At 45.3% G+C, this 26,600-nt stretch overlaps 1 protein-coding gene across 6 annotated transcripts in view; it reads right to left on the bottom strand.

The window, feature by feature from the left end:
* Nucleotides 1–7,616: 7,616 nt before the first annotated feature.
* The window catches only part of ZC3H13 (zinc finger CCCH-type containing 13), a 43,400-nt gene continuing 24,416 nt past the window's right edge, over nt 7,617–26,600 (bottom strand). For 2 of the 6 annotated variants that reach the window (XM_053916471.2, XM_071220183.1), the window contains exons 12-20: nt 25,573–25,656; nt 24,662–25,223; nt 21,368–21,480; nt 19,916–21,094; nt 18,548–19,075; nt 16,082–16,231; nt 14,580–14,780; nt 10,109–10,272; nt 7,617–8,442 (exon numbers count right to left, since the gene is read on the bottom strand). In XM_053916471.2, the coding sequence (XP_053772446.1) occupies nt 8,275–8,442; nt 10,109–10,272; nt 14,580–14,780; nt 16,082–16,231; nt 18,548–19,075; nt 19,916–21,094; nt 21,368–21,480; nt 24,662–25,223; nt 25,573–25,656 (3,149 nt within the window). In that variant the 3' untranslated portion in view covers nt 7,617–8,274. The remainder of the gene's footprint in view (nt 8,443–10,108; nt 10,273–14,579; nt 14,781–16,081; nt 16,232–18,547; nt 19,076–19,915; nt 21,095–21,367; nt 21,481–24,661; nt 25,224–25,572; nt 25,657–26,600) is intronic. The other 4 variants (XM_053916473.2, XM_053916472.2, XM_024568544.4 and 1 more) reach the window with 4 other exon arrangements.

Consider the following 26,600-nt stretch of genomic DNA (forward strand, 5'->3'; position numbering starts at 1 on the left):
CGAGAGGCACCCTCGCAGTGGCTGTGCGCACAGGATTTGCGAGCACTGTCTGGGCTGAACCTTGGCTCCTCAGCTTACTGGCGCCGTGTGAGCTTGTGCAAGCTTCTAAAACTCAGTGTGCCTCCGTGTCCTCAGCCCCTTTCCCATTCCCCCCAAAATTATCTAGTGCGGACGGGGGAGGAATTATGAGCGACACACAGCACGTACTCACCCCACCCGTACCTGAATCACTGCCTGTCAGTTGACCACCCGCCCACCTTCCCCGCCACAGTGAAGACTAAATCTGAGCCACTGAGCCACTGAAACTGGGATGAAGGTACCATTAAAAGTCCAAGCCTTTACTTTTAATTTTAAAAGAAAATTTAAAAATTCATTCCAAGGAGTGCCAATGAATGATCGATTAGCTCGGGGAAAAAACTGGCCTTTGTATTGCAATCGAGTCAGGCATTAAACACAACTCAGGATCTGTCGGCACGGTAGGCCTTGCCTCCAAATGCTGTCACAGTGGGCGTCAGCTTTGACCCAAGAGTTTGGGGGTGGGGGACAGGTGGATACCCTTCAGTGTCCCTTCGTAAGAAGTGAAAAGCCATTTCTTCCCTCCGCCTGTGTCCAAACAGCCCCTGGACCGTGGACTGGAGGGGGTCAGCATGCCGTCTCCCTGCACCACGGTCTGCTGCGTGGCTGCTCCCCCGGGGAGGGGCCGCAGTGTCGCTGCTGTACCCCTACCCGCCCGCCCCTGTGGGCAGTAGAGAGGGTTCAGCTGCACACTCATCACAGAGCAGTGACCTCCTCCTAGTTTTTCTCTCTGGTACTGAATTGGAGAATCTTTTCTGTGGACCGTATTTCCATCTGAATTCATTTCTGGAGGTAAACTCATTCCAGATTCAAGAGAGCAAAACTTTTTTTCTAAAGCAGGCCTATATAACCCTATCTCTGTCACTGAATAATTAGGAGAATTAGATGCAGCTAAACTATTCTGAGCTCCTGCCGGAACGTCCTCTGGGGAAAAGTATCTTGAGATCCAGTCAAAACAACTTAGGCTAATGAGAGACATTCAGGTGCAGAAGCCCCTTCATAGAGCAAACAGCGAACTCTGCCCCAAACCACAACCAACTCACCAACCTCCACCACGGCCCCCCTTCCCAGGTGTCCAGGTCCATGGAGGGGGTACAACACTGGCCATGTCGGGCTCTCTTTTGCTCACCCGACATCTCTGCTCCACTGTCAGTGAACTGGAGGACTTCCTGGTGGTGGAAGTCACAGTAAGCACTTCAGATGCCTCGGCCGGCCCCTTCAGTCCTCTCCAGCTCACCTCCTGCCAGTGCTGGCTCCGAGGTCACCACACCAAGATGACATGCCTTCCTCCTGTAAACGAATAAAAGAGCAACAAGTCCATAGAAAAATGGGCAAAGGATAGAAACTGATAATTTAAGGTAAAAGAAATGGAAATGGCTCAAACATATACATAAATATCCAACCTCACTCCTAATAAGAGAATGCAAGTCCAGAGGACATCCAGCCAAGATGGAGGCATAGGTGGACAACCAGAACTGACAGAAAATCGAACTGTATGGAAGTCTGACAACCAAGGAGTTAAAGAAGAAACACTCACCCAGACCAGTAGGAGGGGCAGAGAAGGGCAGCCAGGAGGAGAGGTCTCGCGGTGAGGTGGCGGCTGGAGGACTGGAGGTCCCACTTCCACATGCAGATAAACCCCGAGGAACAACTGGGGAGTGAAACAGACCCTCAACCCAGGGCTCCAGCGGGGAAATGATGAAGCCTCAAACCTCTGACTGCAAACACCTGTGGGGGTTGAAGCAGCGGGAGAAACTCCCAGCCTCACAGGAGAGTCTGTTGGAGACCTACAGGGTCCTATAACGTACACAAACCACCCACCCAGGAATCAGCAGCAGAAGGGCCCAATTTGCCTGTAGGAAGTGGGGGAAGTGACTGAAAACCGACAGAGAGCAGAGCAAGCAGCACTGTTCCCTCCGGGACCCTCCCCCACAGACAGCGTCACAAGGCAGCAATGTGGGTTGCCCCGCCCTGGTGAACACCTAAGGCTCTGCCCCTTACTATATAACAGGTACACCGAGACAAAAAAAAAATGGCCCAAATGAAAGAACAAATCAAAGCTCCAGAAAAATTACAAATAAGTGATGAAGAGATGGCCAACTACTAGATGCAGAGTTCAAAACACTAGTAATCAGGATGCTCACAGAAATGGGTGAATATGGTTGCAAATTAGAGGAAAAAATGAAGGCTATGAAAAGTGAAATAAATGGGGGATTAGAGGGGACCAACAGTGACGGGAAGGAAACTGGGACTCAAAGCAATGGTTTGGACCAGAAGGAAGAAAGAAACATTCAACCAGAACAGAATGAAGAAACAAGAATTCAGAAAAATGAGAGGCTTAGGAACCCCCAGGACATCTTTAAACGTTCCAACATCCGAATCATAGGGGTGCCAGAAGGAGATGAGGAATAAAAAGAAATTGAAACCTTACTTGAAAATATAATGAAGGAGAAGTTCCCCAATCTGGCAAAGGAAATAGACTTCCAGGAAGTCCACGAAGCTCAGAGAGTCCCAAAGAAGCTGGACCCAAGGAGGAACACACCAAGGCACATCATAATTCCATTACCCAAGACTAAAGATAAGGAGAGAATCTTAGAAGCAGCAGGAGAAAAAAAGACAGTTTCCTACAAAGGAGTTCCCATTAGACTGTCTGCTGATTTCTCAAAAGAAACCTTGCAGGCAAGAAGGGGCTGGAAAGAAGTATTCCAAGTCATGAAAGGCAAAGACCTATATCCAACATGACTCTACCCAGCAAAGCTATCATCTAGAATGGAAGGGCAGATAAAGTGATTCCCAGGTAAGGTCAAGTTAAAGGAGTTCATCATCACCAAGCCCTTATATGAAATGTTAAAGGGACTTTTCTAAGAAAAAAGATTAAAAAATACCAACAGTAAAATGACAACAAACTCACAGTTATTAACAACTGAACCTAAAACAGAAACAAAAATGAACTAAGCAAACAACTAGAACAGCAACAGATTCACAGAAATGGAGATGACATGGAGGGTTATCAGCGGGGAGTGGGAGGGGAAGAGATGGAGAAAAGGTACAGAGAATAAGTAGCATAAATGGTAGGTACAAAATAGACAGGGAGGGTAAGAATAGTATAGGAAATGGGGAGGCCAAAGAACTTACATGTATGATCCATGGACATGAACTAAAGGGGGGGAATGCAGGTGGGAGGGGGTGTGCAGGGTGGAGGGGAATAAAGGGGAGAAAATGGGACAATTTTAATAGCCAAATCAATAAAATATATTTAAAACAAAAGAATGCAAGTTGAAACAACAGCAGGGTGTCATTTTTTGTATATTAAATTGGGAAACATAAACCTGGTAACACGGGATAGAGTGCATGGGATACAGGTATTTACAGGCTGAGGGTGGGAGTGAAAACTCCCGGAGACCCGCATGCTAACATGGGTCCATGCCACTGTCCACGAAATAAATCCCAAACCTAAAGGCTTCAAGAGCCTATCTGACCGAGGGTCAGAGCCAGACCCAGACGTAAAATCTGAACGGACTGAGAAAATGCTCCAGGGACGAGCGGAGTCTGTGGTTCGTTTTACACACCGAGTCCCGGGAGAGGGTGTGGGCAGTGCTCAGTGATGCCCCGGTGACGGACCGGGGTCTGGAGAAAGTGAAGGGGGACTCCCTCACACTGGATACAGAGTAAAATGGGGAGACGCGTACTTCCCTTACGTTCCTGGGTAAGAGACAGTTAACATTGAACAGTGTACAGAGCTGGGCAGGCGAAGGAACCATGAGGAGTGCTGGGGGCCTCCTCGCAGACCCAGGTGCTTCTCTTTGAAGGTGCAGAACAGAGACCGCTCTGACTTTGCATGTGTTGTTCTGGATGCTCGAAAACCACGGAGGGGAGAGCTCGCTCCAGGAAAAGGTGGACTGCTCCCACAGGCCTAGGATGTGGCGCCCGCTCCGTCAGCACTTGTCACCGTCAGAACCTCTTGCAAGGCTGCTCGCAGTCACTGAGCCTGTCAGGCACGCCAGGTGGCAGCCCGTTTTCATTTGTTACACAGGCAGGGGCCTTCCAGCCTGTGTACACCGTGGCTAAACCCTTATCTCACAGTCACAGCGAAGAAACAAGTTGCGTGGGACCCTTCATTGCGGCGTGGTCCAGCAGCCTGACACCATTTAAATGCCCACCGTTTAAGAGGAGAGGCTAAGTATCACAAACACATATGATGGAACCTTACACAGCTATTGAAAATGAAGTAGATCTTGCCCTGGCCAGGTGGCTCAGGTCAGGTCAGGGCACACACTTGGGTTGCTGGTTCGATCCCCAGTCAGGTTGTGTGCGGGAGGCAACCAATCCATCACATCGACGTTACTTTCTCTCTCCTCTCTCTTCCTCTCTCTAAAATCAATGGGAACATTGTTGAGTGAGGATTTTTTAAAAAATCTCACTTGTTAAGTAAAGATACTCAACATCACTAGTCATCGGAGAAATGTAAAAACCACAATGAGACCACCTCACCCATGTCAGAATGGCCATCACTAAAAAATCAACAAGTGCTGGTGAGGATGAGCGGAAAGGGGACCCTTGCGCGCTGTCGGTGGGAATGCAGATTGGCACAGCCACTGTGAAAAGCAGTGTGGAGGTTCCTCAAAAGATTAAAAGTAGAACTACCTTATGATTTCTGGGCATCCAAACAAACCCAAAACAGTAATTCACAAAGGTATTCACCCGTGTTCATTGCAGCATTATTTGCAACACCCAAAATATGAAAGCAACGTAAGTGCCCCTCAATCTGTACAATGGACTATCCCTCAGCCATAAAAATAAAATGAAATCTTACCATTGGCGACACCAGGGATGGACCTAGAGGGTATTACGCTAAGTGACTAAGTCAGAGACAAATACTGTAAGATTTCACCGACATGTGCAATCTAAAGAACCAAACCAAACCACAGTGGACTGGGAGGTACAAAGAGCTGATGGCTGCCAGATTGGCAGGGGGAGTGGGTCGGGCAGGTGAAAAAGTGAAGGGATTAGGAAGTACAACAGGTAAAGAACAGTCACGAGAGCTCCGGCTGGTGTGGCTCGGTTGGCTGGAGCATCATCCTGTAAACCGAAGGGGGCCCCCGGGTCGAGGTGTGTACAAGAGGCAACCACCTGATGTTTCTCCCTCTCCCCCTCCCTCCCCCCCTCTCTAAAATCAGTAAGCATGTCCTCATCTGAGGATTAAAAAAAAGTCACAATGTGAAGTACATCGTAGTAAATACAGTCAGTAATACTGTAGTAAGTGTGCGGTTACCAGGTGGGTACTAGACTCATCGGAAGATCAGTTCATAAATTATGTGAATGTCCAACCACTGTGCTGTATACCTGAAACTAATATAATACCGAATATCAACTGTAATGGAAACATAAAAAATAAAAATAGGTTAAAAAACAATAGATACTATATAACTTATTTACCCAACCACACAGTAAGCAGTGAGGTGGGATGCTTTGCCAACACAAACTTTCAGGATAATAAAGATTAAGTCATCACCCTGGCTGTGTGGCTCAGTGGATTGAGTGCCAGCTTGCGAACCAAAGGGTCTCAGGTTCGATTCCCAGTCAGGGCACATGCCTGGGTTGTGGGTCAGGTCCCCAGCGAAGGGGCACATGAGAGGCAACCACACATTGATGTTTTTCTCCCTCTCTTTCTCCTTCCCTTCCCTTCTGTCTAAAAATAAATAAATAAAATATTTTTTTAAAGAAAAGAAAATATTATTTAAAAAAAGGATTGGCCATAAAACCCTAGTGCAGTCATGGGGTAGGACTGGGCAGACAACCTGCAGTCACTGATCAGGATAGAGGAGTGACGGGTCTGGTTTTTCAGCATGTTACATTGTTACTTACCTGCACTTAGGAATTTTCATGAAGTTGCCAGGTCTGTAGTAAGCATCATCTTTGACCAAACGGTGAGGACAGCTGCCAAAGGGAACCCACGGCTGCCGCCGCTGCGATGTGTGCGCATGGGGACCCGCACCATGTCTCAGACTGCAGACAGACCCAGCATCGCTGCCAGCAGCTGGAGGCCAGCTGTGCAATTATGGCAACTGGATAATCGTGACCCACCAGCTACGACAGACCTCTAACTCAACCAGCAAATCATTTTTGAACGGGAAGGCGTTTTCAGGAGTACCGATTGTAATTATGGCCCAAGAGTTTTATGAGAAAGTTAATGAAAAGATCTGCTTTAGAACTCTATAAATATCTAGTTAGCAATACAGAGAATGTATGAATTTTTTTAAAAATTATGAGACTTAACAGTACATTCCCACTGCGAATATAAAGCTCCCAATACTGTGGCTAGGGAAACAGGAATCATTCTAGAATTTTCTTTCATGACATAAAAACATCCTCACACTAAAAAGGCAACAGGTTCAGCCATGTGACAAATTCAACTACAGGTGCATCTTACGATGCAGCTACGTCCTGATGATCGCATAGTAAGCTGAAAACATCCTAAGTGGAAAATGCACTTAACCTACTAAACATCATAACGTATCTGAGCTGATTTCTACTGAACGTGTATTGCTTTGGCACCATTATGAAGCTGAAAAATTGAAAACTGAACCATTGTAACCCAGGGACCACCTGTACACAGTTTCCATTCTGTAACTAAACAACTTGTGAAATATTCCTAAAGTCAGTGGACAAAACAGAAAAATCATTTTTGTTACATTCCACAATTCTGGGGTGTAGCATGAGATGTTCCAGGACCTTAAATCTTTATGTTACAGCAAACAAGATTGTCCATTATAATCAGGAAATAGTTTCTTAAAGGCTGTACATTCTCCAGGGTCATTATAATCTTTACCTTTTCTCTTTTCTTTACTTAAAACATTTCTAAATGGAAAAGGACATGACCAAGAAAATCAATATTTTTGCTGTTTGCCATTTTTCTTACACATGCTTTCAGTTTGCCGTTTCCTTTGCTGGGCAAGTGCCTCGCACAAATTAAGTGCACAGTAAGTGTTTCCTAAAGTGTAAAAAGAAACTCGGTTACCTTTAGCGACAATACAAAACTACTGAGACAGGTTATCACAGGCTTACAAACAGAAAACTGCTGGAGGTAATGACCAAATTGCAATTTTGATTGGTTTCCTTACTATTGTTTCTGTCTCCCCCAACACTCCGCAGCTTTGAGTCTATTCCAAATCCTTCTAAGAATCTACTTCATGAGTTAAATATTTACATACAGAATAAAGCAGATACATTGTAATCTTTAAAAAGCAAGTCATTTTACATATTAGAGGCTGGAGCCAGTTTAATGTAATCAAAGGTTATAGCTCTGAAAAATGTGATGGGCGTATTTTAAAGCTCAGATGACAGCCCCATCAACTCTTGGTTCGCTTCGAGCATTAGCGAGCGCTCACGGAAGCATGTCTCCAATCGCACATCGTTGACAGCTGTCCAATAGTAAGGACTTAAGTAAAATACTTGAGGTACGAAGCGTGTAATATTGATGGCAAACGTTTCAGAACACCAGGAATAAGGCTACTGAAAAGCAAAGTAAATGTAAAACAAGAAAAGGGAAGACGGCATATTTATTAAAAATAAAAATAGTAGACAGTCTCTGGTAACAAACACAACCATTTAGATTCCAAATGCATTCAATATACATTGTAACAACACACATATATTTTAAAAAAACAAAGATCCCTTAAGTAACTTTCTTGGACGTCCAGCAAGGGAAAAGAGTCTCTCGGCTCCGTCCTGCGGGGCGCTGCCGCAGACCCAGCGCAGGACCAGCGCCCCGCTCCGTGTGGCACCGTGTCGCACGGCGTGCGTGCATGCGTGCGCGAGCTCTGTGGACACAGGTCCTGAATCACACTGCAGTTTCTCCAGCAATGATCCAGAACATGCCAGTGGCTCCTTTTCAGAAAAATCTCCATAGACTAGAAGAGCAGTGACAACCGTTTTCCCAAACCTCAGTTTTAACAACATCCACAAAACAGACTACAGACTCTTGCTTTCTCACCGTTTTTCACGAGTACTACGTGCTGTGTAACATCTTAGTTTAGCCAAACTACCGCCTTGAAGCTTCAGAGCGACCTGTCCTTCACTCTTGTAGCGTGGGTGACAAGCATGTTCTGCCGCTGTCCCAGGAACATTCACGGAAACCAAAGACCTTCGGGAAAGAACACGCACCGCTGCAGAAGGCCCCGACAGCGCCGAACCTCCGGCTCAGGACACGCACAGCTCCTGCTCGCCGGGCGGTGCCAGCTTGCCGTCCTCAGCCTTGTCGGGCCCCGGGGTGCGGCAGGCGCTCCTCCGCTTGAACAGCCGCAGGCTCAGCCGCAGCAGCTCGTTGTCGACCACCGGCGCGCCCGTGTAGGCCTGCTTCACCGTGCCCTGTGAGGAGCGCGAAAGCTTGTTCAAAAGATGGCCGTGATCGACGGACAGTAAGAAAGACGGGCTGACTTCTAACAAAAGTACAGAAGTTCTACGAAAAATTAACTTGAGGTGGACATTAGCCACACTGGGTATTTAAAAGCAAAGTTGGGAAATGTTTTCAGACTTGAAGAATCTTAGAAAAGCAAGCAATCTTGCTTAATGGAAGAATCGTCTCAACAACGCCAACAGTTCCTACTTCTTCGACCTGCAGAAATACACTGTCTTTGGTGGAGCTACCCGCTAACCCAGCCGTCCTTTCACACGAATTCTCTGAGGACAAGCCCAGGCCCTGCACCCTCCTGCTGGGGCGCTAACGCTCCCTGGGCGTGGGCTCCATGAACAGACTCCGTCTACTGCGCCAGCAAGCACACGAGCAGCCCCCTCCTCCCCGGACTACAGCCTGTATCTCTGCTACTGTAACGTAAAGCTGCGTCGGCACTGCTGGGAGTTACTGTCATAAAGTTTTGCTACACGCTCTCAGCTATCTGCGGGAGGTCCCGGTCTCTCCTGGACCTGCAACTGCTAGTGATACCAGGCACCTTTCCGTGTGCTCATCAGACGCCCAGGCATCCTCTCGGGTGGGGGTCTGCTCAAGCCTTCCACTCGTTCAGAAGAACGGGGTTGCTAGTTCCTTACTGTTAGGTTTTGAGTCCTCGGTATATTTTGTATACAAGCTCTTTTTAAAAAATGTGATTGGCAAATATTTTCTCCCAATATACTTGTCTTTGCATTCTCAGTCTCTGTCACAGAATAAAGTTTTTAAATTTTAAAAGTCAATTATCTATCTCAAAATAAAAAGTCTAATTTTAAAAAACCCAAACTTTTAAAATCTCTCCCCGCAACTGGCCAGTCCTATCTGTGTGGGCCCCCCTCTGGGCCCCGCCTCGCCCCACCGCTCAGAGTGCGCCCCCACACTCTTGACCACGGTGTCTCGAGTGCCGTGGCTTTACAGAACTCTTAAAATCAGGCAGTGGGCACCTTCCAGCTTTATTCATTTTTTGCTCATCTTTAAAAAAATTACCTTGACTACCCATGCCCACCAATTACCACGCCCCCAAATAAAAGTCCCAGATCTTAATTTTAAAGGCCTGAGAAGTTTTCAATTTTCATGATCAGATCTCTTCTAAATATAAACTAATTTCTACTTCTCTTAGACTGCAGTTCCCTTTATTCTTCTCAAGTAAATGCTTATGTACAATCACTTGCATTTATTTCCCTCTCTTTTCAACATGATACAATCTAAGAAACACTATTTCTGTAAATATCCTCGTGATATCCTGGGGAATATTTTTCCTCAAGCTTCAATTTAAATAAAGTTCTAGTTGGTTTATTAGCTAAAGAAACTGTTCACAATAAAATTAAAAAATATTTCACATAAAGTATTTTAAACTTTATACATCAGCTGTTGAATAACAAATTAATACTCAACAAAAATAAAATGCTCAAGTAAAATGAAGAGTATTCTAAGTTATAACAGACTTTTTTTACATGTGTAAAACACTAGAAAACCGAACTCAAAGATACAGACGAGACGGTGACCTGCCGTAAAGCAGTGAAGTGAAAACCGTGCCATTCGCGCAGCTTCAACACACACTCTGCTCCTGTCCCAGGGAGACCACAGTACCTTCTCGTTTTTGACCAGCTGCTTGCGGATGGCGGAGTCGCGCCTGAAGCATAAGGCTTTACAACAGGGCCCGAGATCACTAAGAAGACTCGCTCTTTCTTCTTTCCGCAGCAATGCAGCCATGTTGAGAGCCCCCAGTTCGTGTTCAAAAAGACTGTCCGCATCTGTCAAAAAAAAAATAAATAAACGTGCATTAAGTTTTCCTTATAAGCATGTTAATCAACTGCTTAGATGAATATGCCACAAAGTCTATACTTTATCAAAGTTAATAACATTAATGAAAATTATTTTATATAAAAGGCAATCTATTCTCCACTAGTCTGAAACAGAAATAAACATTCCGATAGCCACTTTAAGATATAGGAAATGCAGACTTGGGAGAGAGGATCTAGACACTGATCACTAACTAGGACTGGGCAGAAAAGTTCAAGTTAAGGATCAGTGAAGTCAAGTGGAGAGCACTGCATCCCACCCACTACTGCTTAAAGTTCCAGATTTCAGGACTTTACCGTCGCAAGATTCAGGTGTAATAATGTGACTGCAGACTGTGACCTCTTCAAAATCGGTTCGGAAAGCGACTAGGTGTTAGTCAGACAGTCTGCACCGTCCGTCCTAGATCTGGTCACTACGAAATCCTGGGCAGGGTATTAAGTTGAAGTCACTTAGTTCTCAGGCATGACACCAAGGTAGGGAAAAGTACTTCAAACTTAAAAAAAAACCAACTGATGAATCAAGGACAGATTTAATAAGGGGCTACATTAAAAACAGACAAAAAGGAAGTTAAAATAACGGACCAGGGCCAGTCAGTAATCAAAATAAACCACAGAAAGAGCAGTAACTCCGAAGCGAGCACTCTGCGAGGTGGGCAGGGCCCCGCGGTGCCGGCTCTGCTGAGACACAACCTGACCGGGCAGCCTAGTGTGCGAGCCCACAGAGGAAAGCCGTGAGCGACACCTGAGTGACAACGGAACAGACACACTGGCTGAGAATAAGCCACACTACGTGTTTCCCTGGCCCTTTCTGAACTGCAGAGCCGAGGCCATTTAATCAGTGAGAAACTAGCCTCAGGCAATACACCTGGTCAGTAAGTCGTATGTGTAGTCAACGGGTATACAACATAAGAAAAGCGTAAATAAATCAGAAAAACTCAAAACCAGTCCGCGAACTCTGGCATCTACTAGAGCCACCCGAGGAACTTAAAGCAACAGTGCCCGGGCTCCACCGCCAGCTCTGCCAGGACCCCCGCAGCTGGCCCAGGACCCGTGCAGGAGAAAGGCAGTTCCTCGGGTTCTCAGAGACACAAATGTCTCAGCCACACAGTGACAGCCGTGTATGCACAGGACTAAAAAACACCGTCAACTCCCATTCCCCTCCAGATACAAGCAGAGAAGAAACTGGCGTTGAATCCGTGCTATCCCTGAACACTGCTCATGGAGACAAATTTCTTTGCATTGGAGTCATCAACACATACTTGCAAACCTCCCTAGAAAGATCAAACACACACTTAAATACAAGAAAAACAAAGGAAACAAAATAACTGGAAAAAGAGTAGCTCAAAAGAACTCAATCTCACGACAATCAGAAGAGCCAGACAAAAGCAATTTCAATGCCAGCAAACAACTGACCCTTGAACCAGCCAGGAACTGGGGGGCCACCAACCCACCGGACAGTCAGAACTTCCCTGACACTTCTGACCCTTCCATAACTCAGCTGTTCCCTAGTGTTTATGGTGGGGGACTGGTTCCAGGACACCCAAGAATAACAAAACCTGCAGAGGATTGATGCTCAAGTCCCTGCTCCTGCGAATGTGAAGCCAGGGGTGCGGCGGGCTGACTGTGCTCGCGGACGGTGCTCACAGACGCGGACAGCACAGCCCACCCTGTGCCACTCAAGGGCCAGCTGCGAACCACGTCTCCTGCGGGCAGGTAAGGGTTTATGGCTCTGAGAACATTTCCGTGAGTCACATAGGCGGTGGGCACTCGCTTTCTTCGGGACAGGGGCACGGGCACAGGCCAGTAAAGCAGGAAAATACTAGGGGCAGTGGCTTCCCAAGTGCTGCATGCCAGGCAGTGGTCTGGGCGACGGCGTGATTAGTGACAGTAGATCACAAGACAATGGACACAAATGAAGCGAGGTTCTGACCCGTAGAAAACGTACGTGCAGCACCTTACGCCAGCTCTCTGACGAAGCCGTCACAGCAACATTCAGGACTGACAGGCGAAGAACAATCAAAACAACAATCAAAATGGCCCCGAGTGTTCAGAGCAATTTTCGTTATTGAGATTAAGCCATCATTAAGTGAGGGTCAAACTGTATACTGCAGTGAGCGAAATCAAACTAGACTGTGACTTGAAATGCCATTAGGAAAAGCCACAGGAGCAAGTGGCCTTAGTGGTGGTAAGACCCTGAGGCTTCCATTCTGCCACTTTATGCCCACAGCAGTTCCCTGCCTCAGACCACAGAGCCAACCAAGTAAGGGAGAGTGGGGCAATGACCGCAGCTTCCGGCCCCTTGTCAGGTTAAAATACATTGTTATAATCTGTATGTTTCACACACAGACATTCTCTGCTTACTGACCGGGACACTGAAATCAACAGTTTTACTGCTTATGCTAACAGCTGGAAGGAAGGACATGGATTCATGAAACTATGAAAACAATTTCTTTCAATTTTATGTTAGAAAAAGCTTAATTCTTTTAACTAAACTTTTTTATTTTCATGAACATGATACAGAATTAAATGATGTGCTTTCCCCTTTTACCCCCTTTCTTTCCTCTGATGCCCTCTCCCCTTCAATAAAGTATTAATAAGCTGCCAGCCCAAAAGTAGACAGGTGCTAGATAAGAGAAACAGTGTAAAAACATCCATACACTAAACACAGAAGTGTTCTGGAATAATGGAACGTCGCCTTGAAAAGGTCTGAAATCAATGTGATAAAAATGTGTTCACACTAAAGAGTAGCAGTCAGGATTTCTTTCTGCGCATCAGAAACTGCTCTTTTACTCGTAATGACCCATTTGCTGCTCCTAGCAATCACGTGAAGTGGGTGCTGGCACGGTCCCAGCTCAGGATGGCGACCAACCACGGGAAGACTACATAATAGCTAGTAAGTGGTATGTCTACTGGACTCCAGACCAGCTGGCCTAGAGGCCAAGTTTTTAACAACTGTGTTAAATGTTCAACCTACACAATTGTATTTGGGTAGAATTCCCATTTCCCAGGAGAAAGGGTTTGCCAAGACACCCAATTTGCTTAGCTATGGAACGACCTAGTCCATTTCCCTAGGCTCCACTGGACTTAGCCCTGCATAATCCACTGAGTACTTCACTCAAATTAATCCCGATAAAGATCATTGTGCTATTTCTATGACTTCCTCTGTGAGCTTAAAATTTTCTCAAAATAAATTTTAAAAAGGAATTCTCACCATGGGAATTAAATTAAAATACATATATTTTTATATGTGTGTATATATGCATGTGTGTGTGTGTATATATATGTGCACACGTATATACAGCCTGTCCGGAAAAACTCCAGCCATTTTTAATATCACAAGAACAGCTTGCACAATACAGATGTCGCCTGGCAGCCAAGGAGAGGACTGGAATGCGCATGTGTGAACAAAGACAACTTCACTGTGCTAGTCAGTGGGGGCATAGACACCGCTGAGTGAGATGCGTACTGTGTGGCCGTCACATTCAAAGTGACTGAGCAAGCAGAGCAAGGAATCTGCATCAAATTTTGCGTTCAGCATGAACATTCCTCCACAGCTTCATTACAACAACGTGCCCACTCATGCATCACATCTCATGCAGAATTTTAGCGAAACATCAAATCACCCAGGTAACTCAGCTCCCCCTACAGCCCAGATTTGGTGCCCTGAGACTTCGGGCTTTTCCCAAAACTAAAGTCACTTTTGAAAGCAAAGAGATTTCAGGCCATCGATGAGATTCAGGAAAATACGACGGGGCAGCTGATGGCGACTGGGAGAACTGTGTGAGGTCCCAAGGTGCCTACTTTGAAGGGGACGGAGGCATCACTGTCCTGTGTACAATGTTTCTTGTATCTTGTATAAGATACAATAAATGTCTCCATTTTTCACATTACATGGCCGCACACTCTCTAGACCATCTGTCCAGAGTATCCAGTCACGTAATGTATGTGTGTGCGTGCGTGCACACATGCGTATATATCCCTGGCCAGGTGGCCCAGTTAGTTGGAGAGTTGCCCTGAACCCCAAAAGGTTGTGGATCCTCAGTCAGAGTGTGTACAGGAGCAACTAATCCATGTTTTTCTTTTATGCTGATGTTTCTCTCTCTCTCTAAAAAAAAAATCAACACACACATCCTTGGGTGAGGATTAAAAAAACATAGATCCAATACTGTAAGTGCTACGTGAGAACAGAACAGAATCCCGTTCAAAGGCATCTTAACAGTTACGGCGCACAGTAGACTCTCAAAGCAGAATGCAATCACCTTTGGGTTTCTCTAAAAGTCTCTGACACGTCTCTCTGACTTTGGCAAAGAGTTCGGAACCTGCCAACTTCTTAGAAACCCCGACTCGCAGCATGACGGCCCCCGGCGTGAACTTCAGGAGCGCAGCCCCCGGCTCTCGCGGCTCCTTCGGGTGCTTTGGCATAAGCCCGGACCAATCCACGTCGATCACATCCAGAGGGTCTGCAAAGAGTTAAAGAGCAGGAATCTTTTTATACCAAGCAACAGCATTCCTGTTATCCATAGAGAAATGTAAACTGTGAAACATGGAAAACCATTAAATAACGATTACTTTAAACCAAAAATTTCATATTCTTAAGATGAAATCTTTTCTATATAAACACCAATATTTAGAACCTAAGGACCTTTACATATAGAAAAATCTTTCTCCCCAAAAGAAAACAGGCAGGCACACAAAAGCCCAAGCAAACTGATTCCTATAAATAACTCATTTAACGGCTTGAGCAATCCCAATGAAAAAGTTCCATTATTTCACTAGGAATAATAGGTCTGATGCTTGAAACTTGGTATCAGAGTCCTTTCACGGGTTAAATCTAGGAATCTCATTTGCACACGTGTGTGTGCAAATACACACAGATTTACTTTTTAAAAACGGTTCATTATGAAATTATATAACTTCAAAATTATATAACTTCATAATTATATAATTATGGACAGCTGCTCTTATTAATATTGAGAACAAATAATCCATCCATTGACAAGGAGTAGGTGAGGAAATTAACAAAATAATGTTCTCTTTAGAAACACACAATACCAATGATACAGATAACAATTATACACACCTTCTACATTAGTAGAAAAAATTGTGAAATATAAGAGCAAATTAAGTAAAAATAAAATGTAATATTCTATATACCCAAAGATCCTCACATGATTTAAAAAAAAAAAAGCCAAACCCCAAACTCATTATTAATGACCAGAGTAACTGGGGAGAGTGACACAGTCAGTAGAGTGAGCTCTGGCAAGCGTGAAGTACTGTAAGTAAAAATAATCACTGAATTTAGAACACTGAAAAAAGAGGTGTGTGACTAGTGCTGAAGTGCAATTTCAACTGTTACCAGTCTCTGAGAACAGTCATCCCCAAGGCTGGTTTGTGGGCCGCAGCTGTGAAGGGCCGCAGCAGACGCCCACCGTCCAGAACACTGCTGGACGACCAGGGTTCGGTCAGACCCCGAGGTGTTCAAAAGTGAATCTTAAACTCCGGAAAGGACATCTGACAGCTTTGCTATTTTAAATGAGGTCTTTCCCAGTTCATAGGCAAAGTCTACTTACACATGAGCACAGCATTTTTAGTATTTTTATTGATGATGATTTTCATCATTGTTGGCCTTCTGACGTTAATTGAAACACAAAGGGAAGGTTCTAACTGCCTTTTAGTAGTTGCTACAGCAGGACAGGGAACAAAAGCACCTTCACCCCTCAACCCCCGTAACTGCGAAGCCCAGCAGCTCGCCCATCATCACCTGGCATCTTCTCCTCATCCTGCTGGTCCTCCCTCTTCTCAGCGTCGCCCGCCAGAATCTCATCCAGCTCGTCGTCGCTGATGGGCTCGTAGCCTTCGCCCGCACCGGAGCCCAGGGAGTGTGCGTCGTCCGGCTTGCACTCGTAGTCTCCTGCCGATTGCAAGTCAATTTCACGTCAAGAGAGCATCAGAGGAAAGAACACCTAATTCACACCAAGGACGCAGAGGCTGGGCACACTAAAAAAGTTAGAAAAGCATCTTTTCGCTAGAAAGTGACATTTTTAATTATTCAAAACACTCGATAATTCCAAAAAACTGGAAAATTCAATTAGTCCAATTTAATTTTAACGGCAAGAACACAATATGGACAGCTGTATCAAAACAGGTTATATGATTACAGTTAAAATATGAGAAATGAAAGCTAACATATTAATGTTATGTGGTGCTGATTTTTACACTAAAACTTTAAGTAAATCCAGACAAATCTTCTAACTTCAAAATGATACATTCATGTCTTCACCTAAACTCATTAGTTTTTTAAAAACTTGCAAATTTATTCACCAAATTTGTTTGAAACTTAAATCTTAGTGCACAGTATTTAGCTCATATGAAGGACTGTACAGCATGGGGTAAAATGTAAAAGCACCATTAGTTCTCCCTGCATCTCCCAATTCATCTTCCCTGTCCTGCTGTTACCCTTTAATTAGTGAATGTAATTTTATAGAGAATGCTGTAATACAATTTTAACACATTTTTATTAGTACCAGTGGTATATATTCTATTTCCTTATTTTACCAACTTCTCTCAACCTCCTAGTCTCCTGGTGAATTAGTTGTGACCTTAAACTATCCTAACATTACAGAGTACATTTAATATCTCTAATCCTTAGTCATCGGTACATTGGGCTGCATTTACAACACTAGTTTTCAAAATGCAAAAGCACACCTTATGATAAAAATTTGCAGCAAATACAGTAAACTATGAGACATTTCTAATCATTCTAGTAATTTTCTAGTCTATTAAATTCTACAGTAATCTCCTATACCCTCCCCAATTCACTTATAAGATAGCCAATTTTAATAACTTCACTATACAAATATAAATCTAAATAGAAGTGCAAATGATAGGATTTTTAATTTTTCAAGTCTATCCCACTCATTTTCCCACTTTAGTTGAATAAAATGCTTCATCTCACAGAAGGTAATTCACCTGTAAATTTCCATGCTATGTTATCAAGGACCACAGCCAATGAATGACTTAGAAAAATGGTCACAAGAGAACTTTTATAATCACTAGTTCAATTATACCCCAGGCTGTACCTCCATCAGTACTATGGCTCACAAACAACGCTATCTAAACTCAAACGAGAGGAAGATGTAATTGAAGAATGCTGAGACAGTGTTTCTGTCAGGCAGGAAGAGTATGTAACAGATGGCACACGGGAATATTTAATCAGATAACCAAAAGACGTAAGGCTGTTTAATTTTAAAAGAATGTGAATTTACTCTGGGCCCAATGCTACAATATGGCAAACAAAAAGAACAGTGAGATATTACTGCTTATATAGCAAGCACCCCAGAAGTTTCTTGGGGTCTTGAAGAAGACCTGTCGTCGGAGCAACGGCGTAAGCACTGTGTTCGCAACGGGACGGCGCCGCGGAACCAGGATTTCCAGACTTCTCAGGGGAGCCATGACTACCGGTACCCAGGCTACGCTTTGGTTATAATCCGCCGAGGAACAAAACGAGGGCGTGCGTGTGTACAGGCAAAACGCATCCCCACCGACGAGCCGTTTGCCGCGTGCGCCCTGGCCACGGCAGTGACGATAGGGAGATGACGCGCTGTGGCCCTTTACAAAGGAGCACGGGATAGTGGCGAGGAAACCAATGACTATAAAGTTGTAACGGTACAGGGAGCATACAAGATGTACCAACAAAGTGCCAGGTCAGTTCTAAGGAGTGAGGGCCTTTAGCAGAGAGGGCTTCTTACAAGAAACAGTCCATAAATGGGGACTTGCAGTTTAAGTAAAAATGAGAAGACAAAAGGAAAAGGTCCATGAGACAATGGAGAAGCAGGTACAAAGAAGGCTGAAGCTCTCGGCCCTTCAGAGAAGGCAGGGCGAGGACAGAGGGGCGCTGCGCAGGGGTGCGGCTGGCGCCCAGTGAGCTGAGCAGAAGGGCTGCTGTGGGCTTCTCAGGGCCTCACACTGCAGGCACAGGCACGGGGAGTGCAAACAGCATTCCACAGTCGATGCATCACTCAGTGTGGTTTCAGGTGGTGCTACTGTTTCATGTACATGTGCTCCAGAGCCCTAGAAAACATGCCATGACTGTGCCTTTTAAAATCTACTTCCCTAAAACACAATGGAGGGGTGTGTGTACATATCAGCAGATTACCTTTTAAAAGCAAATGTCTATGAAATCTAAACAGGAATGGAGCAGTAAAAAAAACAGGAAGGCACGACTCACCCTCTACACTCTCAGTTCTCTCGGCTTTATTCACATCTTCGAACCCCTGCACAGACGCCAGATCTTTGTCCAGGCGTTCTTTCTCCAAAGCTCCAGAGTCTCGGAAAGTGCCTTCCAGGTCTCTTTCGTGCTCGGGCTCCAGTTTTGCTTCACTGCGTTTTACAGACTCCATTTGAGAAGAACTTTCAAAAGTTCTCTCTCTGTCTCTGTCCCTGTCCCTGTCCCTTTCCATGGAATCAGAAATGAGTCTCTCTCTGTCCCTGTCCAAGTCCCTCCTTTTGTCTCGCTCGCGCTCCCGCTCCCGCAGTCTATCCCGGTCCCTGCTCCGAGACCAGTCTTTGTCGGCGTCCCGGTCCCACTCTCTCTGCCTGGCCTCCCTCCTCTCTCTGTCCCGCTCTCTGTCGTGCTCATACCGGTCGCGCTCCGGAAGCCTATCTCTGCTATCAAATGACCCGGACCTAGAATGAACCTGTCGATCCGACTCAGGAGAACTTCTTCTCGAACTATGGCTTCTTGAATCCCGGCGATCTAAAATACACAGAGTTGATGTGTAAAACAGAAATAAAATGCTTCACTTTAGGGCCCTTTAAAGCCTACAGTTTATCTTTTTCTATATTTATTCCCACTTATCCAAAGAACACATTTAAGAAAAAACTGATCTCTCAAAGGGCAAAAGTATCTAAAATGGCCCTGGCTGGGTGGCTCAGTTGGTTGGAGCGTCATCCCATACACCAAAAGGCTGCAGGTTTGAACTCCGGCTGGGGTGCATGCGGGAGGCAACCAATTAGTATTTCTCTCTCTCTCCCTCCTCTAACTCTAGGATTGATGGACATGTCCTTGAGTGATGATTTTAATAATAAAAAATATTAAAAACACATAAAATGTTTCATAACATTTTTAAATGTTTCCTTGTCTATTTCCACTACAACCACAAATATCTTCAAAGAAAGAAGTACATAAAATGGTTAAACATTAATAGAATCAATCAATTCTTTATCAGATCCCTTCCTAGCCCCCTACTTTAGTTTCTGTGGTCAAAAGAGAACCAACTGGTTGCTGGAAGAGCGGAAAGGTTAAAATGTTAGGCATCAGCAAGGGAGCTGAATACATAAATTCTTCCACCAAGATATACTACTAAAATCTTGATATTAAGCAGACTGACATCACTGAATGTATCTTTATGTACGTAATGTTGTATTAATGTGGCAACAGCTAACATTCTGGAAAGACGGTTAAATTTCTATTAAGTTCCTTGAAATTTAGGGCAGGGTATAAAGTAACCAATTGACTGTTTACTTTAAAATAATAATTTGTATAAACTATGCTCACATAGGAAACACTGGCTAGATTATAATTCCATTTCATTACCTGAAGAAGTACTTCGACTGGGCTCTCCGCGCTTCAACTGATCAATTCTTGATTTTCTCTCTCCTGCGACTTCTAAGCTCTTTGTCTTTTCTCTGTCTCGTGAGCCACTGTGCAGGACTCTCTTCCGACCGCTTTGGTCATCTCCACTCCGATGGGCGGACTCGCTGGACGGGGAGCGCGGCCGCCCGGACGTGTGACTTCGATTGCTCCGGTTGCTCCCGAGGCTGCTGCTCCTCTTTTGGTCCACCGGCTTGCGATGTGGCGCGTCATCTGCGGTCACATGGGGTGCCTCCACTCTTTCTGCGCGCGCTTTGTGGCATCTCCTATGTGCGTCTTCACTGGTGCTGGCGGGGGTGGCCGAAGCGGAGACAGTGGTGGCAGAGGTGCTGGCGGCAGTAGCAGCAGTGGCGAGAGGAGCAGGCGCAGTCGTAGCGGCAGCCACGGGAGGAGGAGGAGGAGGGAGGGAAGACGGGGAAGGCGTCCTGCCAGGGGTAGCAGCAGCACGCTCCACCTCGGGGACCTCGGCGCGGTCAGGCACATCCTCATCAGACCAGTCACTGAACGCCGTGTCTTCTCTCCTGTGAGGGTCTTCCCCGGTCATGTCCTTATCAGTGGAGAGTCCAGCCAGCCCCTGCTTGGCTGTCAGAGGGGGCGTCCGCGGACCTCTTTTCTTCTTACTCTGCTGGGCTGCCTCTTCATCAGAAATATCAGACTCACCTCTGGGTCGCTTGTGCCTCTTCTCCACGCTTTTCTTCTTCGGTCCTTTTCTGGGCGAAAACACCTGCCCATCTTCGGATGCTGTCTCTGTGTTACCCCTCTCCACTCCGACATCGTCCTCTTTCTTCTTCTTCATAGGCTTCTTCTGAACTTTCACTCTCTTCCTGTTCTCATCGTGGGCTCCATCAGACACGTCTCGGTCTTCGGACGGGCGGTGCCCCATCACGTCCTGGGCCCGGAGCCTTGAGCTCTCTGAGAGCTCTATCTGCTCCCTCTGCTTATCTGCAGAGGGGACCTTCTCTTTGAGCTCCTGCTCTTCGTAGCGCCTTGAACTCTCTTTCCGCTCTGGTTTACGATCTTCCTCCTTCCATCTACCCTGCCTGTCTTCTGGGAAGTGTGATGGGCTGAGAGAGTGACATTCTTGAGGTCTCACAACCTGGCTCAAGAGCCTGTGTCTTTCGTCTACGCAAAAGGATAAAAGTAATCACACCGTCACCAAGCCAACCAACTTGCATGTTTCATATAAATAATAATGAAATACTCTTTCATGGCTTACAGCCAATGGTAGGAAGTGACAGTGCCACTGGGACTTCTAGCCCACCCTTCAGCCACACAGAAGACACTCCGAAGCCGCAGAGCAAGAAAGACTGTGCCCCTCACCCATCACCTCCCTCTCCCGTCAGAGAACGGCCTCGGGGCTGCAAACGAGCGTGCACACTCAGACACAGAACAGACCCCGCTCACTTCTGTCGTCCCCGCTGTTGTAGGCGTCGCTGTCGGGAGAGTGCTCACGGCGGCGCTTCGGGGACTGGCGAGGGCTAGGGCTCCCCTCGCTTCTATAGCGCTTCCTAAATTGGGCAGACAAACGTAATTTGTAAATTCCAGGGGGTGAGAGAGATTTCTTTACTGCTTTTTACTATTATTTCTTCACTGTAACTAGAACATATAACTGTAGGATAGCAATATTTTCAGAGTTGTATCATACAAAGGGCATTCAGCATCTTTAGTAAAATTCTTCATTTGTTAAGACTTACAACCGTGAACTTAAAATACACAGCACCTGTCTTCCTTTCCTCATTATGCACATAGAATCACTCAACTGAAAATCACCAGATATAAATACACGGTGGAAACGGACAGCAGAGGACTCAGCATATTCATGAACCCTTTGCTAAAACTGACTCGTTAATTTTACATTTTCATGCCTCATGTTGGGAAGCTGAATGGAAAAAATATTGGCTTTAGAGTCAGAAAGATGAGTCCAAGCTACAGCCACGCTACTTATGACGCAGCCTAGGTGAGTTCGGTGAGGCCACTGAATTTAGTTTTCTCAGCTGAGAATGGGAAGACGAGGGTCCACGTCACAAAATTGTGATGAGGAATAAATCAGTTAAATCATCAGCCAGGCATGTTGTGTAAAAATTAGTTCCTTTTCTCTTTTTAAAGCTAAACCACTTGCTTGGTGATGAATAAAATAACTCATATATTCATTACGTCAGTTCTTCAGTTGAACTTTAAACAGGTGGTGATTTACATCTCTGGGTACTTAAGTTACTCTGGTGTTTTCCTATATGTCCATTAAATCCTGACCGCCTGCTTTTTAACTAACATTGTTAACGAGCACTATGGTCAAAGTAGAGAAACACAACACAGCGCAGTCAGCTCCACGACAGCCCGCTTTCACAGTGGAAAGGGAGGCGGGCTCAGGCGCAGCCTGACCACTCACACCCAAGCGTGTGCAAGTCAGCGCCCAAAGACCCGCCATCTTCAGGCACTATGCCTTCCCGTTCCTTCAGGCTGGGCTGGTGCCTTACTACGACAGGAGAACGTGGTAAGGGGCACCGCGCTAGGTCAGAGTCAGTGCCTTACTACGACAGGAGAACGTGGTAAGGGGCACCGCGCTAGGTCAGAGTCAGTGCCTTACTACGACAGGAGAACGTGGTAAGGGGCACCGCGCTAGGTCAGAGTCAGTGCTTTACTACGACAGGAGAACGTGGTAAGGGGCACCACGCTGTCAGAGTCAGAACTCAAGAAGTCTTGCAGCGTCTGCTTTTGCCCAACTGGTGTGTTTCTAGCATCACGTGTAAAGGCAGAGCTTAGATTCCTGGAGGAGAAGAGGTCTTGTGAAGGATGAATGAGATGCCCTAACCAATGGCCAGCGGCAACTGCCACACCTGTGAGTGAGGTCATCTGAGGTCATTCAGACCCAGCTGAACTAACTGCCGTATCGATCCCAAGTGAAACCAGAAGAATTGCTCGGCTGAGCCCAACCAAAATTGTTAATCCTCAGAATCATGGCCAAAAAAACTTGTTTTAAATGACTAACTTCTGAAGTGATTTGGTTTCTAGCAGGAGATAACAGATACACTAGAATAAGTGAAAATTTAAAACATGCAAAAAAAAAACCCCTTTAATTTCAAAGCATGAAGAAATAAAACTATATAGAATACTATAGAAATAAAACTAAAGTCAAATAAATACTGTCGCAAGTCTGCAAGCCTTCTATATTAACAGTGGTTTTAAAAAAGTGCTACACAGCTTCAACTCCAGAGATGACAACACAGGTGACGAAGACATCCAGCTACAACCTCCCAGGAGCAGCTGCTGTCACAGAGCTGTCTGGCCAAGCCTTTGAGGTCCTTATCAATTCCTGGATTGCCCAGTCTCACACACACACACACACAAAACAAAACACACAAAAAAACAACAAGAAGTTTTTGCTATTATAAGCAGAGATCAGGAACATGGAGAAATATTAATCAAAGCTTAGGATGCATATTAGTTAAAAGACAGATTTCAGAATTTTAACATGAGAAGAGAGCTGAAGAGCTCATTGGAAATAAGAAAAATAATATGCATTATGTGCCCACATATGTTAAAGGTAGCATCTGATTTTTATGTAAATTTAAGATTTTTCTTCTAATAAAATGAGGGTGAACTACAGAATATCTTGGCTGCAGAACTAGTGGAAGAAGCCGCCACTTCTGTGCTCTGTTGTTGGTCGGTAACCACAATCCACAACAGTAACGATGGAAAAAGGCCTAAAGCACAGTCTGTCTTTTCCGTGAGGTGAATGGGCTGGAGGCAGACTCCAAGAAATCGAAGATACATAAAATACTTCCACAGTCTGTTTCAGACTTAACCACACCTTCATCCCAGCTGCGTGCCTTACAGGGCAGTGAACTCCAACAAATTTGGTTTTGTGCCTGTAAAACCTCAAACACAACCAGAGTCCAAATCCCCGCGGCCACAGTGATTGGCTTGGCTCCCTGGTCTACTCCTCAACAAGTGGGCGCCCCCCACAGAGGGCTGCTGAGCCCACAGGCTGTCTCAGCCACGATCTGGAGAAACCCTCCTGAGCCTGGACTGGCGCGGAAGACACCGTGGAGGAAGGGAAGAACGCCGCTCCTGATGCTCTCTTTGAGGGTGTGGGTTCATCGGGACATATGAAAGGTGACCCTAACTTCCGGGATACTTGAGCAAATAGATTAACACATTTTTGTCCCCACTTACCTACTATACTCCACAGCCCAAGAGAGGACCCCCGTGCCCCTCCCCCTGTCACACAGTGGTTACAGAAACTCCCCCAGTGCTAAGACACTGTGAGTGCTTCCGCAGCCCAGGGGGAGCAACTCCAGACTTTCAGAACACAAAATCGTGAAGGATGATCAGGAGTTGCACCAGCAACATCTCTTGTAACTAGTCAACTCCATGAACTAGTTATAAAGTAGATGTGATTCAAGTTCAACGATTCTATCACTTTTCTGTTGGTTTCCTGTTAAAAACAAATCTATAGCAGGTGAGTTAAGTCACTGTACCAGCAAAAAAGTAATTTAAATAAGAATGCTTAATCACATTCCCTCAATACATAAATAGGAGAATGAAAAAACTATTTTTCCCAGACAATTAAAAAAATTTAAACACCAAATACATAAGAAGACATCAGGGTCACACTGAAAAGCATTTAGTGAAACTTTCTCAACTCTCTCCTGGAAGCTAACCAAAGAACCGAGCCGCAACCACACTCACTTGGACTTTCTCTCGTCGTGCCCATCTCGCAGACTCCTGTCTTCTCGGAGGTCCTCTCGCTTTTCTCTGCGGTCCTCTCGCCCCTTGTCTTTGTCTTCCCAGTCCCTCTGACGCTCTCGCTCTTTCTCCCTTTCTCTGGCTCTCTCTCTTTCCCGCTCCCTCTCTCTCTCCCTCTCCCGTTCTCGCTCTCGCTCCCTCTCCCTCTCTTCTCTCTCTCGCTCTCGCTCCTTCTCCCTCTCTCGTTCCCTCTCTCGTTCCCTCTCGCGGTCATGGTCACGATCTCTCTCTCTCTCACGGTCCCTCTCCTTTTCTCTTTCTCTGTCCCTCTCCCGCTCCCTAGCCCGCTCTCTCTCTAGCTCTCTCTCCTTTTCTCTTTCCCGGTCCCGCTCACGCTCCCGCTCCCTATCCCGCTCTCGGTCCCGTTCTCTTTCCCGATCTCGTTCTCTCGCCCTTTCATCTCTTCTATCATCCACTCTGTCTACTCTTCGTTCCTCTCTTCTTTCATCACGCTCAAGCTCGTCATTCCTTCCCTGATGTCGAATTGGTGAGCTTGGTCTTTGATCTACAATGAAAATCAAGTTTTGTCAATGATTAATTTGACACATAACCTGTTGGTAAGACAGTATGGCAAATCTTAGATTTTATCTGTGTATAGGGTCACAGTGACAATAAATATAAATCAGATACTATCTTTATTTTTAATTTAATCATCCAAGTAATCACCCCTAGATGTTAAAAATGTTTTTTTTCTTAAAGGTAATTTCCATTGGCCCCTAACTAACATGTTTTCTGCTCCCCATCAACCGCCCGCCCACCTCCCGCTGATCCACCTTTGATTGTCCTCTGCATGCCCCCTACCCTACCTCCAGCCCACTGCTCCGACCCCACTTTCTGCCATCTCTACCCTTCACCTCTGATCTTCTCTGTCCCCCCAGCAGGACCTGAGAACACTGGTGGCAAAGGATAGGGGCAGCAGGAGGTGTAGAACATAGGAGCTGAAGGAAAAAAAAAATTTCCCTCGTAAGTCACACCTCTATTTCAGGCAAAAATATATACACATCAAAGTGCAGCTAATATGTGAAGAAAATATAGTAGAACAAAACAGATATTTTTGCTGCAACATCAATTTATTATAAACTAAAATATTAAGGGTACTGACGCTTTGTAATCTTGAAATAATTAAATATAAAAAGTGTTTTAGATTAGTGACAGGTTGATAATAACTACTAATAAATGAAAAGATTTAATTATAGAACTGATTACTCAGTTGAAGAGCTATTTTTCTTAGAATATTAATAATAATCTAATCACATTATATATATAATATTTTTCAATCACAATTCATGTAAACACAGAGAAAATTAATGCATGATGCCCAAATGCTCACTTGAGCAGTAAATTAGTCTGGGATCATGGCATGACTTCTTCCACGGACCTGCAGAACCAGGCCACTGTGGCGGGGCCGAGGCTGCTGTGGCGCCCGCACTTTTACATCATGTAACATTACCCGCTAATTGCAAAGGCCGTGCCATCACCTGGCCAACAGGTTCGCAAGTGGCGCATCTAACACCGACTGAGTAAGCAGAATAATTTTAGGGTATTTCTAGGGACGGGTTCAATATATTAATTTGAATTTCCTTTCTTACCACAAATAAAAGAATTATCCATATATACTCTTTAGAACAAAAGTTCATAAAATTTTAAAACATAAAACCAAGCCTCGTCCAGCCCCCTTCCTCCCTTTCTTCTTAAAAACACGGAAACTGTGGCCCACCAGTTCAGCTGCCAGTGTCAGAGAGACGGTTAAGTACATTGGAACATTAGCACTAGAAGTGAGGTCTCTGAAACCCTTTCTTACTTTTGCAGAAACTTGAATTTAAAATGGTTTTCCTGCCCTATTTGATTCTTGGAATGCTATCTGATTGTCTGACTTCCTGGT

The sequence above is a fragment of the Desmodus rotundus genome, chromosome 13 (assembly GCF_022682495.2).
Source record: "Desmodus rotundus isolate HL8 chromosome 13, HLdesRot8A.1, whole genome shotgun sequence".
NCBI classification, from domain to species: Eukaryota; Metazoa; Chordata; class Mammalia; order Chiroptera; family Phyllostomidae; genus Desmodus; species Desmodus rotundus.